Genomic DNA, 16,847 nt, shown 5'->3' with positions numbered 1-16,847 from the left:
TTTTCCCTATATATCTAACACTATCCCGGGATCCCGGGCCGTCCTCCGGATCCCCGGGATTTCCCCCCCACCGGGAAAGGATAAAACCAGAAAGGATAAAATGACTGGTAAAAAGAAAAAGAAAAAAAATGCACAGAACCAGATGTACACTTATGTTTAATTAACCAAACGAAAAACTTGACTACAAATGAAACAGGTGAAATCGCTAAAAATCAAAAAGAAGCAGTGTAAAAATGATTTATTGCAAAGAATTCATAAAAACAAACATTTTAATCATCATTATATCTTTGCGCTCAAAGCAATACTTGCTGCTTTTTTAAAATGGCGTGAAAATTGAAGGTTTTTTGACGCTATGTAAGAGAAAGCTGGAAGCCAAGCTTTGTGAAATTTTTGGATGGATTCGGAGTTTTAGATTGTTTCTCAGTAAAATCCTTACGTAATACCGGCTCGCCGCATAAAACATTAAAAAAGTTTGTTTCAAGTACCTGTGGGTAAAATGAAGGATACCCGCAAACGACAGTATAAATAAGACTTTAATTTGTGATATTTATACTTCTGGGCAAAGCAAATGGGCTTGCCAGGATATTAATTAGAATAACAAGCCCATATGTCTAATATTTTGTATGAAATACCCGAATTATTGTTGTATCCGGTTATTATACAAGTACTTAGAACTCGTTTAGATTCTTCTTACCCTTTTCAGCAAAAGTTATTCCAGTGATGCAAGATAAAAGAATGGATCTCCAGACCATCATGCCTGTGATAATTTTTAAAACTAGTTCTAGTTGTTATATGATCTCATAAATAATGGCTTAAAATTGGAAAATAAAAAAAAATCTTGGTTACACGAACGCTTGTATTTTTGATCGATTAATGAGTCAGATTTAAAAAGGGACTTTACTCTTTTGCCAAAGCAGACGCTTACAAGTGTCAAAATGAAAGTATTAGCTTTAATTATTTTTGTTACATTTTCCCTCTGTTTGTTGGCATTTGTTTCTTATACAGTTCAAAATGACATTGAAGATAGGAGAGGAACATATATTTCATATAAAAACATTGCTCTTGGAAAGGGATTTGAAAGGCTATTTTGGTTTGTTCAGGTAAACATGTGATATCAGCATTACAATGCCAATGATTGAAGCATCACAGATTGTTAATATTTTTTGTATAAATTGATATTCTTAACCAAAATATGTATGTTTTTTTTATAAAGAATAGTTTAATTTGGTTCATTTTTTGCATATTTTGTGAAGCTGAAGATTATGATATTGCATCAGATTTTTTTCTCAATTTGGAAATGACTAATATTGTGCTGATATTATTCTAACATTTATACAATGGACTGTGAACCTTTGCGGTGAAAATCAAAGTGCTGCAAGGAGAGCAAGCACAATGTTCAGTTATATATGAATCTAATAAAATTGACTTGTCTTGACTTGACTGTGTTAACAATGTTGATAGGCAGTGTGAAACAAAATTATAGTTTTTAATTTATACATGTACATGGCACCAGTTTAGCCTAATTAATAAAGTGTGAACAGTTTGTGCCTTGGAAAAAGACATCTTATCAAATACATAAACTTTGAAATAGGTCACACAATATTCACTTACTGTTTCCATTACAATCATTTCAGGTGACAGACATCCATGTAAGTCGTTACAGAGGCCTTGATAGAGCACCAGAGTTGAAGAAATTCTGTGATACTCATTTAGCTTTAATTAAACCAAAGTTTGTTATAGCCAGTGGTGAGAATTTCTACTTGTATATTTTTAATTTAATTTCCGAATTTTAACATATATGGTACAAAATCACAATTATTTTTCACCCCCACATGACAAGGGATACAGGGATACAAGGGCATATCTAAATTTTAAAGTTCAGTTACAAATTTGAAGCTATTAATAAGTTGTGCTGTTCTTACAGTATGGATCTTTTTAATGATATATATTATAAAATAATATTAGCAACAATATGGTGAGTGAATTCTTATCTCTTACAAGTTAAAAAAAATTAGCAGTATTTACTATTTATTTACATTTGTATCTTGTTGCTATGTCATTAATTTCCATAGCAAGGCTTATTGGTTCATTTGTTAAAACATACAAATTATCATCGTATATTGATACTATTACAATGCTTAAAGTTTCATTTAACTTTATAAAATGGTTTAATGTTTTAGGTGATTTGACTGATGCTAAGTTCAATGATTTGAAGGGTTCTAAGCAGTTTATAGATGAGTGGCAGACCTATCATAATACTATTAAACATTGTCAGGATATTGTCAACGTTTGGCTGGACCTACGAGGAAACCATGGTAATTATCTGCCATTTATGGTGATTTTACAAAATTTTATACATTGTACATGTAGAGATCCATGTTAAGATACAATTTCTTGTTTACTTTATTATCAATTAGATATTCAAAATTAATTCAAGTACATGTAAGTTGCTTTCTCATTATAACTGTTGGTTATATTCTTTTTATTGCAGATGCATTTGACACACCTGATTTAGATCACAGGGACAACTTATTTAGGTAAATAATATATAAAATATTTAAAAAAGTGATAAAAATAAATCAGTTCAATAATATGTATTAACTTACATGGTAACTATGTATGAGTATTTGAAACAATTTTTTTCATGTTTTATTAATAATATTTCTATTTTAGAACATTTAGAAATAGATATGTTCTTGTCCAGCCATCCTGCTGTCACATTGTCCACTGGCATCTGTTTCCCATGGACACATTTTTAGTTATCCTTCAATACCAACTGAAATATTTTGATTGCATTGATATTTTGTCTTTATAGAAATCAGAATTATAACGCCATTTAGTGCTTAAAATTTTGCTGGAATATGGTGTTTTATTATTTTAGATTTTTTCAAAGTCATCATATTATACTTAAACATGGCTAAATGTTTTCACTTATCACATATTTTTGCAGTTAAAGTTTTATGATAATTTTTAACCCATATCAATCTTATCTGTATATTCAGGCAATATTCATCCCAGGGAAAGGACCATAGTAGCTCATACATATACCACCACACAGAGACATTTGGCAAATACTCAATAGTTGCTGTAGATGCTAGCCCTAATCCTGGTCCTAAACGCCCCTTCAACTTTTTTGGTTATATAAAATCTGTAAGTTTATCTAACCATTATTGCTGGTAATCAGAAACCTTTTGTTAATTGGTATTGAATTATAACCAGGGTAAACAGATACATATAATGATATACTAACAAGTTAATCCACACAATAAGAAAAGTACAAGAAAAAAAATTGTATTTTGGCACTAATTATACACTTATTAACATCTTAATGGCATTATTACAAATCAAGAAAAAATAAGTTTTTAGTATCAATTTTGAAGGATATTTTTTATTTATCTAAATACTTGGAAATCCACTAGCCTGTTAATGTAGATTTGTAAGAATATGTGTTAATTTATCTAAGAATTTAGATAAGATAATATGATTAACCATAGTATCATTTTGAAAAGCTTAGGCTACATACATTTTAACATTAGTATTGCATTTGAAAAGTGGACATACAATATCCTGTGCTGTTTGATTCTTAATGAAGCTTTGCTTGTGCCTGTTGTACTGTAAATAGAACAAAAGTGATTAACTATATTGTAGGAAGGTGAGATGATGATAGATTTTTAGCTCGACTATTCGATAAGAATAAGTAGAGCTATTGCAGTCACCCGAGCGTCGGCGTCGGCGTAACCACTTATGTTAAAGTTTTTGTAATAGTTCAAATATTTTCAAAGTCCATTGACATATGGCTTTGAAACTTTGCACACTTGTTCACCATCATGACCCCAACCTGTAGACAGGAGGAGGTAACTCTATCAAGCATTTTGACAGAATTATGCCCCTTTTTCGACTTAGAATTTACGTTAAAGTTTTTGTAATAGTTCAAATATTTTCAAAGTCCATTGACATATGGCTTTGAAACTTTGCACACTTGTTCACCATCATGACCCAACCTGTAGACAGGAGGAGGCAACTCTATCAAGTATTTTGACAGAATTATGCCCCTTTTTCGACTTAGAATTTACGTTAAAGTTTTTGTAATAGTTCAAATATTTTCAAAGTCCATTGACATATGGCTTTGAAACTTTGCACACTTGTTCACCATCATGACCCCAATCTGTAGACAGGAGGAGGTAACTCTATCAAGCATTTTGACAGAATTATGCCCCTTTTTCGACTTAGAATTTACGTTAAAGTTTTTGTAATAGTTCAAATATTTTCAAAGTCCATTGACATATGGCTTTGAAACTTTGCACACTTGTTCACCATCATGACCCCAACCTGTAGACAGGAGGAGCTAACTCTATCAAGCATTTTGACAGAATTATGCCCCTTTTTCGACTTAGAATTTACGTTAAAGTTTTTGTAATAGTTCAAATATTTTCAAAGTCCATAGACATATGGCTTTGAAACTTTGCACACTTGTTCAACATCATGACCCCAACCTGTAGACAGCAGGTGGTAACTCTATTAAGCATTTTGACAGAATTATGCCCCTTTTTCGACTTAGAATTTACGTTAAAGTTTTTGTAATAGTTCAAATATTTTCAAAGTCCATTGACATATGGCTTTGAAACTTTGCACACTTGTTCAACATCATGACCCCAACCTGTAAACAGGAGGAGGTAACTCTATCAAGCATTTTGACAGAATTATGCCCCTTTTTTGACTTAGAATTTACGTTAAAGTTTTTGTAATAGTTCAAATATTTTCAAAGTCCATTGACATATGGCTTTGAAACTTTGCACACTTGTTCACCATCATGATCCCAACCTGTAAACAGGAGGAGGTAACTGTATCAGGCATTTTTTTTACTATCAAGCACTAAGAATAGTCGAGCATGCTGTCCTACCGACAGCTCTTGTTATGAACTATGTTGCAGGTTGATGAGAAGATGATAAAATTATTATGAAATATATTGCAGAAGAATGAGAAGATGATAATTATTATGAAATATATTGCAGGAGGATGAGAAGATGATAATTATCATGAACTATATTGCAATAGGATGAGGAGATGATAATTATTATTAACTATATTGCAGGAGGATGAGAAGATGATAATTATTATGAACTATATTGCAGGAGGATGAGAAGATGATTATTATTATGAACTTTATTGCAAGAGGATGAGAAGATGATAATTATTATGAACTATATTGCAGGAAGATGAGAAGATGATAATTATTATGAAATATATTGCAGAACTATGAGATGATAATTATTATGAACTATATTGTAGGATGGTAAGGGGAAGATAGAGAATTATTATGAACTATTTTGCAGGAAGATGAGAAAATGATAATTATTATGAACTATATTGCAGGAGGATGAGATGATAATTATTCTGAACTATATTGTAGGAAGATGAGAAGATGGATTATAATTATTATGAACTATATTGCAGGAAGATGAGATGATAATTTTTATGAACTATATTGTAGGAGGATGAGAAGATGATAATTATTATGAACTATATTGCAGGAAGATGAGAAGATGATAAATAGTATGAACTATATTGCAGGAGGATGACAAAATGATAATTATTATGAACTATATTGTAGGATGGTAAGGGGAAGATAGAGAATTATTATGAACTATATTGCAGGAGGATGAGATGATAATTATTATGAACTATATTGCAGGAGGATGAGAAGATGATAATTACTATGACTATATTGCAGGAGGATGAGATGATAATTATTATGAACTATATTGCAGGAGGATGAGAAGATGATAATTACTATGACTTTATTGCAGGAAGATGAGAAGATGATAAATAGTATGAACTATATTGCAGGAGGATGAGAAAATGATAATTATTATGAACTATTTTGCAGGAAGATGAGAAGATGATAATTATTATGAACTATATTGTAAAGGGATGAGGAGATGATAATTATTATTAATTATATTGCAGGATGGTGAGAAGATGATAGAGAATTATTTAAATGAAAGCAGGACAAGTAACATGACAATAGCATTTGGACATTATCCTACTTCTCTGATAGCCACACAGACTGGTAATAATATCAGACATATATTAAGGTAAATATCTAAATAATGAACATATAGACATTGAAATTTATCTTACACTTCCATATTCACAACTCTGTACTGATTGCTTAATATGAGTTACTTCTGATATTTGGGAAAAGATCCCCATTATCGATTTTTATGTAAGATATTTGACAGAAATTTTGTAGACTATCCAACAGACTAACTTTATGAGCAAATGAGCATAAAAGTATAAAATACTTGCAAGATAAAGTTTTCATTTTTTCATGTTCATTTCAGAAATGTGACAGCATACCTTTGTGGACACCTGCACACCTTGGCAAGAATTGTACCTAATATGTATGCCAGACATAAGACAGGAATGTTAGAGCTTGAACTAGGAGACTGGAGAGATGAAAGATTGTAAGCTTATTCAAATTTTACAAGTCATCTATACATGTAATATTCTATGAAAAAGATTAACACATTTTTTGTAGTTTAAATTATTTATCTGATTCAGCATTTTACAATATACTTTTATGAAAGGATATCTAAGTAAACACATATAAGATTTATTTCCCTTGTCTAGTTATAACCCTGTCACACGAGACTGGCTGCTTACTGTGTCTCTAGGGCAATGTAGGATTAATGGAAATGCCATGAATTCCTCAAGGCACCATGAGAACCCAATCAATGCCTGAAGACACTCTAAATCGAAAACCATATTAGCTGTGTCACAGCAAATCTATGGCAACCATAGGGTATTTGTAGTATGTGCAGGTAGTTTTTAACACAACTATTAAATTTCCAGGATGTCTGCTGCTTTCCTAAAAAGTGTATGATGACTCTTTTGCGTTTGTAGTAGGCTAAGGCATTTTTACTTGGTTTACTCTGCAGTTGGATCTAGTTTTGCAAATTTGATCTCCTATAACAGTTTGTGTTAAACATTTTTTTGGAACACTATGGCTACACTTTAGATAGCACAACATATGTCAGGTTGTGACTTGAAACTCAACAAAGTGCAAAAATCATACAAGGAAATTTAACCAGTTGATTGTTGTGGTTTCTTGAAATTTAAACTTTAATGACATGTAGTATTACAAATATCTTATAAAAACACAAAATTTTAACTATATTGATTAATACAATGTTAAATAATTTTAAGGAAGTTTGTTTTTTCAATGATGTTCTTAAAGGGTAGAAATTAAAAGAAGAAATGTATAATTATGTTAATTCTTCAAGGTATTAGTGAATAATTAAAATTTAAGACTGTTACATACATACCTTGCTAACGTTGTATTGTTCCCCTGTAAACTCCACAAGAATATACAGAAGACTCAATAGGAACAGATGTAAATGCCATATAAATGCAGTACAAAGGCACTATACATAGTGGACATTGCACATAGCAGGACAGCTACCTGAAACTTGCAATTTTGTCTAAAAAAAACAAAAACAAAACTAAAAACATAGGTGTTATGAGTATGAAAAACTGGCATTTTCTGAAAAATGCCAGTTAAGGTTTGCTGTAAGGATGTGACAGAGGTATTAAAAAGGTTCTGTTTAAAGTAATGCATTATTATCTTGTGCTTGTAAGTAACTTGCCATGTATTTATGTTTATTCTTCTAGGTATCGTATACTAGCAGTTGACCATGATATGTTATCTATTGTTGATGCTGTAAAGGACAAATGGCCTGTTGTCATGGTAACTAATCCTAAAGAAGCTTCACTGATAGCACCCCTTCATGAACCATTATATCTTATGAATCAATCTACACATATCAGGTAAAAATATGCCACTTATTGAATATTTGGTTTTTCAACAACTTCGTACATGTCTATACAAAATCTTACAAGAACAAGATGTAAACATAAAGGAAGAAATAGATTTAAGTTTGTTTTTAATAGAATTTATAGGCATTTATTAAGTTTGGAAGGCAAGAGCTGCAAATATTATTTTATGAAGAAGTAAACATGATTTCGAAATGCAGTAAGTATGGGAAATATTACCAAAATGGCTGCATAATGCAATTCTGTTTTTATACGTATGAAAAGATTTGTAAATTTCCATGTCATCTTAAATCTATGGTTAAAAAAGAATAAGATTATTTTGAAATTTTGCTGTTTACAGGATACTGGTGTTTACTAATGGAAATGTGAACAATATTGAGGTATATATAGATGATAAACATCAGGGAAAAGCTCAACATTCTGATGGTCCACTGTTTGTGTTACCATGGCAACCATCTCTTCTCTCTCCTGGTGTGCATTCTATCAGAGTTGTTGTTCAAGTATGTGTACACCTTTTTCTTGCTTTCTTTGTTTCAATGTTTAATAGATCACTCACAACCAGAGAAGAGTAAGCATGTGCATGCGTTTTCTGAAGTGTCAACTTCTGCATATTAAAACTTCAAAGCTATGACTGAAATGGTTTAAATATCTTTCTTTGTAAAAAAATGGTGCTGATTACTGTGAGCTGTATTCATAACTAGAAATTTGTGAGAATGAAATTATTATATGTATAATTATATCTTTCTCTTCATGTTCAAACCATTATCTTTAATATTACACAGGTACATGTACTAAATTTTGAAAAGGAGGTTTCTTAAGGTAGATAAACTTGCATTGGTGGTAGTTTTTATGGAGACATTTAAGGTATTTGTGTTGTGAAATGAGGATTGTTGTCATTGATATATTGCAGGATTCTGTGAATGGGCGTCATGTTACACAACAATCATTTTCTCTAGATGAGACCAGTCCATTACTGCCATTTAAAGGCAGATTTATATTGATGATGGACATTGCTGCAGTGGTATGACTTTCTTACTTTAAACTTTTATGCTGGTGCACAAATACAAACAAGAAAACTTATATAAGTACATTGTATTTTCTATAAATATGTAACCAAAAAGGTATTCATTTACACCAGAATAAATACTTGGCACTAGATGAAGTCCTCAATTTTTTTCTTTCACTTTTACCTCTTTAAGAATTCGAAAAGCTAATAGTTTTTGTTTTGGTATTTCTAACTTGTTTCGACATATTCACTGTTTATAGTTCATGACATATTTGCTGTTTATAGTTCATTACATATTCACTGTTTATAGTTAATGTCACATTTGTGCTTAAAGTTCATTACATATGCACTGTTTATAGTCATGTTTGCTGTTTAAAGTTCATGACATATTCACTGTTTATAGTTCATTACATATGCACTGTTTATAGTCATGTTTGCTGTTTAAAGTTCATGACATATTCACTGTTTATAGTTCATTACATATTCACTGTTATAGTTCATTACATATTCACTGTTTATAGTTCATTACATATTCACTGTTTATAGTCATGTTTGCTGATTATAGTTCATGACATATACACTGTTAATAGTCCATAATGTATTCACTGTTTATAGTTACTGACATATTCACTGTTTATAGGTTAGACATATTCACTATATATAGTTCATGACATATTCACTGTATATAGTTCATGACATATTTACTGTTTATAGCTCATGACATATACACTGTTTATAGTTCATGACATATTCACTGTTTATAGTTCATGACATATTCACTGTTTATAGTTCATAACATATTCACTGTTTATAGTTCATGACTAATTCACTGTTTATAGTTCATAACATATTCACTGTATATAGTTCATGACATATTCACTGTATATAGTTCATGACATATACACTGTTTATAGTTCATGACATATTCACTGTTAACTGTTCATAACATATTCACTGTTTATAGTTCATGACATTGAAATTCGCTGTTTTTTAGTTTATGTCATATTCACTGTTTATAAGTCATGACATATTCGCTGTTTATACATGTATTATATCTATTAGAATGTTTAGTGCATGAAGTAGTATACAGGATGTAGACTAGGTTTCTTGTGAATATAAAGATCAAACTGTGCTTAAAAAAATGTGTTGAACTAATTAGGTATATTTTACTTTAAGATTTTAAACTTTTATCCTAATATCACTGTATTTATGTGCTGGCTTAAATATTAATTAATACCTGTCTTGAACAGAAAATGAAGCCTACCAGGAGCATTTATATTTTATTCAAAGTACATGTTAATCAGGTTAGGACAATATTTCTTTTCTCAATGTTTTTTATATCTTCATGTTTGTCTAGTGTATACATGACTTGTCTGTGTATTTTTAGGCACAAACAGTTTTCTTCTTGACTGTGACGGTGTATGTATTTGTCCTGATATTGTTAAGAAAGTGCAATAATATAAGATCTCATCTGTTTACAGGTAAATACACATAATCTAGATTACCATTTCACTTGAAAATTTATGTTCTATTTTGTAATTTAAATAATTGGTACAAAACAGTATTTCATACAGTTTGACATACTCATATAAATGCTGATGCCATAGTGTCAGCTGTCATAGTAATTAGTTAGCATTGTCTTATGTGATAAACATGTATATCCGTTATTGTATTATATTGTTTGAACTAATTGATTTATCACATACTTTATGTCACAAAATAAAAATTGTAGAGTTGAAAAGTGTGAATTTATTAAAATAAAATCACACAGGTGCATTGTAATTTCTTCTATGACTGTGTTGTCAGAATACTGGAAAATGTATCAGCACTAGGTCATATCAATAGCTCTCAGTATGTATTTAGCGACTGCTTTATCAATGAAATTTGTTACAAAACATGTTTTTTGTGATTTTTCAGTGCAAGGAAGAATATATGATCCATTGTTAAAGTTTTATAACAATTGGTTACACAGGGTATGGTTAGTTACTCAAACAACTAAATTATTCTACAGTGTTGTAGGAGCTGCATTATATGTCACATTTGGTGAGGCTTTATACAATTATTTTATTCCAGACATATTTCATAATTTTGTTTTTATGAAAGGTATTTGCTTATTTTCATTATTTTCCAGTTTGCTCTTTACTTCTTTTTAAGCTAATGTCATGGAAACATTATGGTAAGGACTGTTAGTCAGGGCATCAATCTCTATGTATCTTAAGACTTGAACCCATACCATGCTAAATATATTAAATCAACTTGTCCATCTTTCAATCTGGACTAAACTATTTCACCCTGGACTAAATCTTTCATCATTTGAAGGAAAAATTACAAAATACATAATGTATATATACATTTTTGTACTGACTAAATGGCAAACAGTGTAGCCCATGATCAGACAACATATAGGTAGATCGATTTGCCACTAGTAGGCTTAAGGGTTAAGAAAGTTATGTTGTAAATGGATGGTAATATCTATGCTATGAATTACAATGCAGGTCCATGGCTTATTGGAGAGATTTTAGAAGGTCATACTGGTATAGTGTTTGTATGGGGCATGTTTGTTAATGGCAGTTACCTCCCTGTATGTCTCACATATTTCTACGGTCTATTTCAGGTAAAGTATTTTTATATACAACCATTGGATAATGAAATTTAATCCGCAAATGAATTTTAAAAATACATTACTTAGTATAATTTATGTAAAGGTTTGTTAATGAATGTCCAACATTTATTTTGTAGTCGGTTCTATTGGACTATACGTATTTAATAACCCTATTGACAAAGACAATCAAATCATACTTGAATGTAGCATATGGTTTTACTCATGAATGGCACAATTTCATGAACTGTCATCGATTTAGTCTAAGGCATATAGATGATAAAGATTTATATACATGTTTGTCAATATCAGATGACAATTGATACACAAAGTATATCAGTGATACAGCAATGTATTTTTATAAAAAAAAATTTTGTTTTATTTTTTGTTGGGTTTAAAAAAAACACCGCACCAACATAGTATATATTATATGGCAACTCTCCAGCTTTTTAAATGGAGGTAGACCTCAGGTTTCCCTCTGTGTATTATTCAGGTTTTCATAAATGACACCTCTAATTATAAGTAAAATGGATCAACTAATTTCAATGTTTAAATTTCAGTTGATCACTTTCAACATACCATTGACAATGTGTCTAGGATACAATCTGCATTATTTACAAGGAGGACACAAGAGGAAGAGTTTCTGTCATAGAGCCAGACACATTTACTTCCCTTTTCTATCTCTCCTTGTTTTCCAGACTTATATAGCACTTTCAGAGTTCCCTGCAGCTTATGGTACAAGAGCTTTAGTCCTAGGGCCAGTAAGAACAGGATCTGTGATATTGGCTGTAGTACTTTTCTTAATAGCTAGAAAAACCAATGTTAATTCCCTTGTGTGTAGTCATACCAACTGAACAAAGTCGTGTGATAATTTTGATTTTATTATTAATTTATTACACTAGTATAAAACAGCTTTGAGTTCACAAAGTGAAGATGCCTGTATAGTTTTTATGCCACCACAGTATCTGCGATGCGGTGGCATATAGCGATTCATGTGTGTGTGTGTTTGTATGTATGTTTGTGTGTTCTATAGATTATATATAGTGAACTTAAAAAAGCTTCTTGTGAAAAACCACTAGTCCAATTTCAACCAAACTTGGCAGGATTGATCCTTGGGTGAAGGGCTTCCAAAGTTGTTCACAGAATTTCATTCCGTGCAGAAATCTGGTTGCCATGGCAACCAAAATGAATTATAAGAATAAATTTAAAAAATCTTCTTGTAAAGACCCACAGGGCCTAGAGCATAGATATTTTGCATAAGGCATTGTCTGGTAGACCTCTATCGAGATTGTTCAAATTATAGCCCTGGGGTCAAAATTGGCCCCGCCCTTGGGGTCTTTGTTTTTTACTATATGTACATATAGTAAAAACTTAAAATACCTTCTTGTCTGAAGGTACAAGGCTTATAGATTTGATAGTTGGTATATGATATCATCTATAGGTACTCTACCAAAGTTGTTCAAATTTTGCCTCAAGCGTCAAAATTAGCCCCGCCCTGGGGGTCATAGGTTTTCCTTTTATGTATATAGTAAAATCTTAAAAAAATCATCTTCTCTCAATTGACAAATGCTAGAAGTTAGATATTTTGCATGATACATTGTGTAGTGAACCATTAGCAAGATTGTTCAAATTATAGCCCTGGGGTCAAAATTAGCCCTGCCCCGGGGTCATTGGTTTTCACTATGTACATATAGTAAAAAAATCAAAAATCTTATTGTCTGAAGGTACAAGGCTTAGAGCTTTGATATTTGGTATATGATATCATCTATAGGTACTCTACCAAAGTTGTTCAAATTTTGCCTCTAGTGTCAAAATTAGCCCCGCCCTGGGGGCCATAGGTTTTCCTCATATGTATATAGTAAAAACTTAAAAAAAATCATCTTCTCTAAATTGACAAATGCTAGAGGTTAGATACTTTGCCTGAAACATTGTGTAGTGAACCTCTAGCAAGATTGTTCAAATTATAGCCCTGGGTCAAAATTAGCCCCGCCTCGGGGGTCATTGATTTTCAGTCACTATGTACATATAGTAAAAAATTAAAAATCTTATTGTCTGAAGGTACAAGGCTTAGAGCTTTGATGTTTGCTTTATAATATCAAACATAGGTCCTCTACCAAAGTTGTTCAAATATTGCCCCTGGTGTCAAAATTCGCCCTGCCCGGGGGCATTGATTTTCATTATGTACACATAGTAAAAACAGAAACTAAAACAAATGTTTTCTGAATTGGAGAAAGTTACAGCTTACATATTTGACATGAAATGTTGTTTGGTGGACCTGTATCAAGATTGTTTGAATTAAACCCTTGGGTCAAAATTTTTCCTTGCCTTAAGGGGACAGGGACTTTCTTGTCCTTTGATGTACATCCATGAAATTTGGACTATGTGCAGAGTTTTAGTTGTAAAATTGAACTTTGATATCAAGTGACCTAGATTTTGATGATGTGACCTACATGTACTTTCTTGTCCTTTGATGTGCAGCTATGAAATTTGAACCATGTGCACAGATTAAGATGTAAAGTGAACTTTGATATCAGCTGGCCTAGATTTTGACCAAGTGTCTTACTGTGTTGTCCTTTGATGTACAGTCATGGAATTTTGGCCATGTAAAATATGACCTTCACCACCAAATTCACAAGACTCAACTGCATTGATAGATTCCTACTCTGATCTTTTATTTGAATAACAATAGATTTAACTACTAATCTGATAATAAGAATTAGATAGGTCAGTGATCTATGCACTATGGCAATCTTCAATTGTATAGAAACAAAAAAAATCTGTTCCTACATTACTATTTAGTGTTGTACATGTATTAATGCGGTGGCATAGCATTTTTCACAAATGCAATCTTGTTTTTACATTTTGTATTTTGATTTTGCAATTCCAACATGAAAAATCTGTAATGCAGGAATGTCAGAATAATACATAAATTTGTGCAAATGGTCTTGAAAAATAGAAGTTTGTAAATAAGGTTAAAAAAATATAATGCAGGATTTTTTTTCTGGTCATTTCAGGAACATGGCCAGACCCCCAGAATTTGGAATCTTTACAATTATTAATTTAGACAAATTGTGCTAAAAACTGACAACATATTGCACACATCAAATAAGACAAAGAAATCAAATATTTGGTGAAATAAACTCGTTTTATATTTTACTCATAAGCACATATTACAATTTGGATTGCAAGATTACATTTTTCTATGGCCCAGTGGTGTTAAATGTAACAAAGTGAAAATAATTATTTTTTATTTTTTCATTCCTAGAATTGAGAATTTTCTTGAAATTGGAGAAAACATACTTTTTTGTTATTGGGAACATGATCCAATGTCAGTCATCAAAATGTGTAATGTCTAAGCAGCCACAAGCAATCATTCATTTTTGTCTGTATGATTTACTATTAGACATATATAGATCCATTAACTTACAATGTCGATAATTTCAGCCTTACATTGCACAAAGTTGTTGTTACTGTTGCACAATGCAGATATTATTTTCACATTCCTTTGTTACACACAATATACTCATTTCCATACTTATGACTCTTTGCAGCTTTAAAGTTCTAGCTCTGTTTAACGTTCTAGTTCTGTTTTAACTAAACCACTCTCCATCCATCGTCCATTTGCTATTTTATTGCCCACCTCCCCAATCCAAACCACCCTGATCATAGTTTACATAAGGCTGTATACAAATAACTTTGCCATGTCATGCCCCATCTTGTTATTTTATACAATGTATATGAAATCTGTAAAAGTTTTAATTTAAAATATGTGTCAAATCTAGTAGGCTAATTTTCCTAACTCATTTTATTTTGACAAATTAAATACATCTTTTTACTTACATGTAGTAATATGTTGTGCAATTGTTATTTACTTTGAAAGCTTATAGATGTTATCCTGTTTTGAATAAAATTATAGTTATGCCCCTTTTATAATTTCATTTCTTATGTTTTTATGGGGCTCTGTCAAAGTTTGTTACCTGTTTCAAACCTGATATGAGAATACAAAATATTTTCATACTATTTCAATGTTGTCATTCATTTGGCCATAGACATTTTCTTTTTAATTGTCTTTTATCAAGCCAACTTTTGGGGTTATGAATTGCATTCAGAGTAGTTCTAGTATATAAATATTGGTTGGGGGGGGGATTTAAAAAAAATTCTTTGATGAACATATTAAAAAAGGGAGATATTTAGTATATAAACTCATAATATTATGTTCTTTATACATGTATTGGCTTTAATCAAAATAAGTGGGGGTATGGATATTGACCCTTGTATTGAAGAATGAAACAGTACACTGTATATATTAACATTAAAAAAAGCATCAAAGTTAAAACAGTGATCAATATGTACCAAAGGATATTATTGACTCAGAGAGTATTTTTGTGATAGATGTAGTTCATAATTAAATGAATGACTTCACTTAATCCATTTGAAATTCATGTGACTTATTTATTGTGTAATATCATCATAATTTCACAGCACCAGCCACTGAATCATATTTATATTGATATTTTCTATGAAGAAATTATTATATAAAACATCACTTGTGCATAACCCATGTTCATATATTTATCAGCTCATCAGCTTTATTGCTTTAATAAAATACAGACTGTGAAATATGGCTTTTAATCAATAATTTACTTCTTTGAATGGATCAATAGGTTTTTGAACTTTCTTAGATGTTGACACCAAGGATTTATACAATGCAATAAGTTATTAATTTTCTTTATTGGTTAGACATGTTTTGAACTGCATGAAATGAAACTGTGGAACGAAATCATTCTTCATGGTTTATTGTCTTTTGTTATATTGCATTGTCTACTCATTGTAAGTAAAGTTGACGAATAGTGTTCTAGTTTTTACATCATATATATATTTAGCAATCTAACATCTATTGGAAATGCAATAGAAATTCCCCAGTAACTAATATCTTAAAATTAAGTGAATGATCAAAGTTTTTGTTTACATATTTTTTGTTGCTAAAGCACATGAAATACATTTTGTTTGTAGCTTTTATAAAGAAGAAACAATCTTCTTTTTTCACCGAATTCCAGATACAGGGACTTAGTTTAAATATTCAGACAAAAAAAACCCAAAAAACAACAACCAAAAATAATACTTGTTTCTTTACCTTTAATAGAAGATAGCTGATAGATTTCCTTGTTAACGTAAGGTGCTTACACCTTATTGATGGCACATACCGTATTAATTAAGTTAGTTATTTTGTTATTGATAACATAAAAATGACAATGTTAAGTTTTGTTTAGCACCAATATAATGTATTGATCAATGAGGATAATTAAAACACACAGATTCTTCTATCATCATGTATGTTGCAGTATTGTTACTAAATATTTCATAATTCATTTATAAGTATTTCTTTATTTTGATTAAAGTTTTTAA

The 16,847-nt window shown here is 30.9% G+C and overlaps 1 protein-coding gene across 2 annotated transcripts; it reads left to right on the top strand.

Annotated features, from left to right (window-relative positions):
• The first annotated feature begins 920 nt into the window (after nt 1-920).
• Nucleotides 921-16,847, top strand: LOC132716385 (transmembrane protein 62-like). 2 transcript variants are annotated; one of them, XM_060699648.1, is made up of 14 exons: nt 921-941; nt 1,635-1,746; nt 2,181-2,315; nt 2,492-2,537; nt 3,003-3,150; nt 5,968-6,095; nt 6,345-6,467; nt 7,675-7,830; nt 8,177-8,336; nt 8,747-8,857; nt 10,230-10,323; nt 10,760-10,885; nt 11,338-11,456; nt 12,002-16,847. In XM_060699648.1, the coding sequence occupies exons 1-14, from the start codon at nt 936-938 to the stop codon at nt 12,293-12,295; spliced, it is 1,758 nt and encodes a 585-aa protein (XP_060555631.1). In that variant the 5' UTR covers nt 921-935; the 3' UTR covers nt 12,296-16,847. The 2 variants fall into 2 exon arrangements, with proteins under 2 accessions (XP_060555631.1, XP_060555630.1); XM_060699647.1 differs by having other exon boundaries at nt 932-1,100.

Source organism: Ruditapes philippinarum, unplaced genomic scaffold (genome assembly GCF_026571515.1).
Source record: "Ruditapes philippinarum isolate M1 unplaced genomic scaffold, ASM2657151v2 ctg2895_1_1_1_1, whole genome shotgun sequence".
In the NCBI taxonomy this organism is placed as follows: domain Eukaryota; kingdom Metazoa; phylum Mollusca; class Bivalvia; order Venerida; family Veneridae; genus Ruditapes; species Ruditapes philippinarum.
This window is presented reverse-complemented; position numbering and strand designations above follow the sequence as displayed.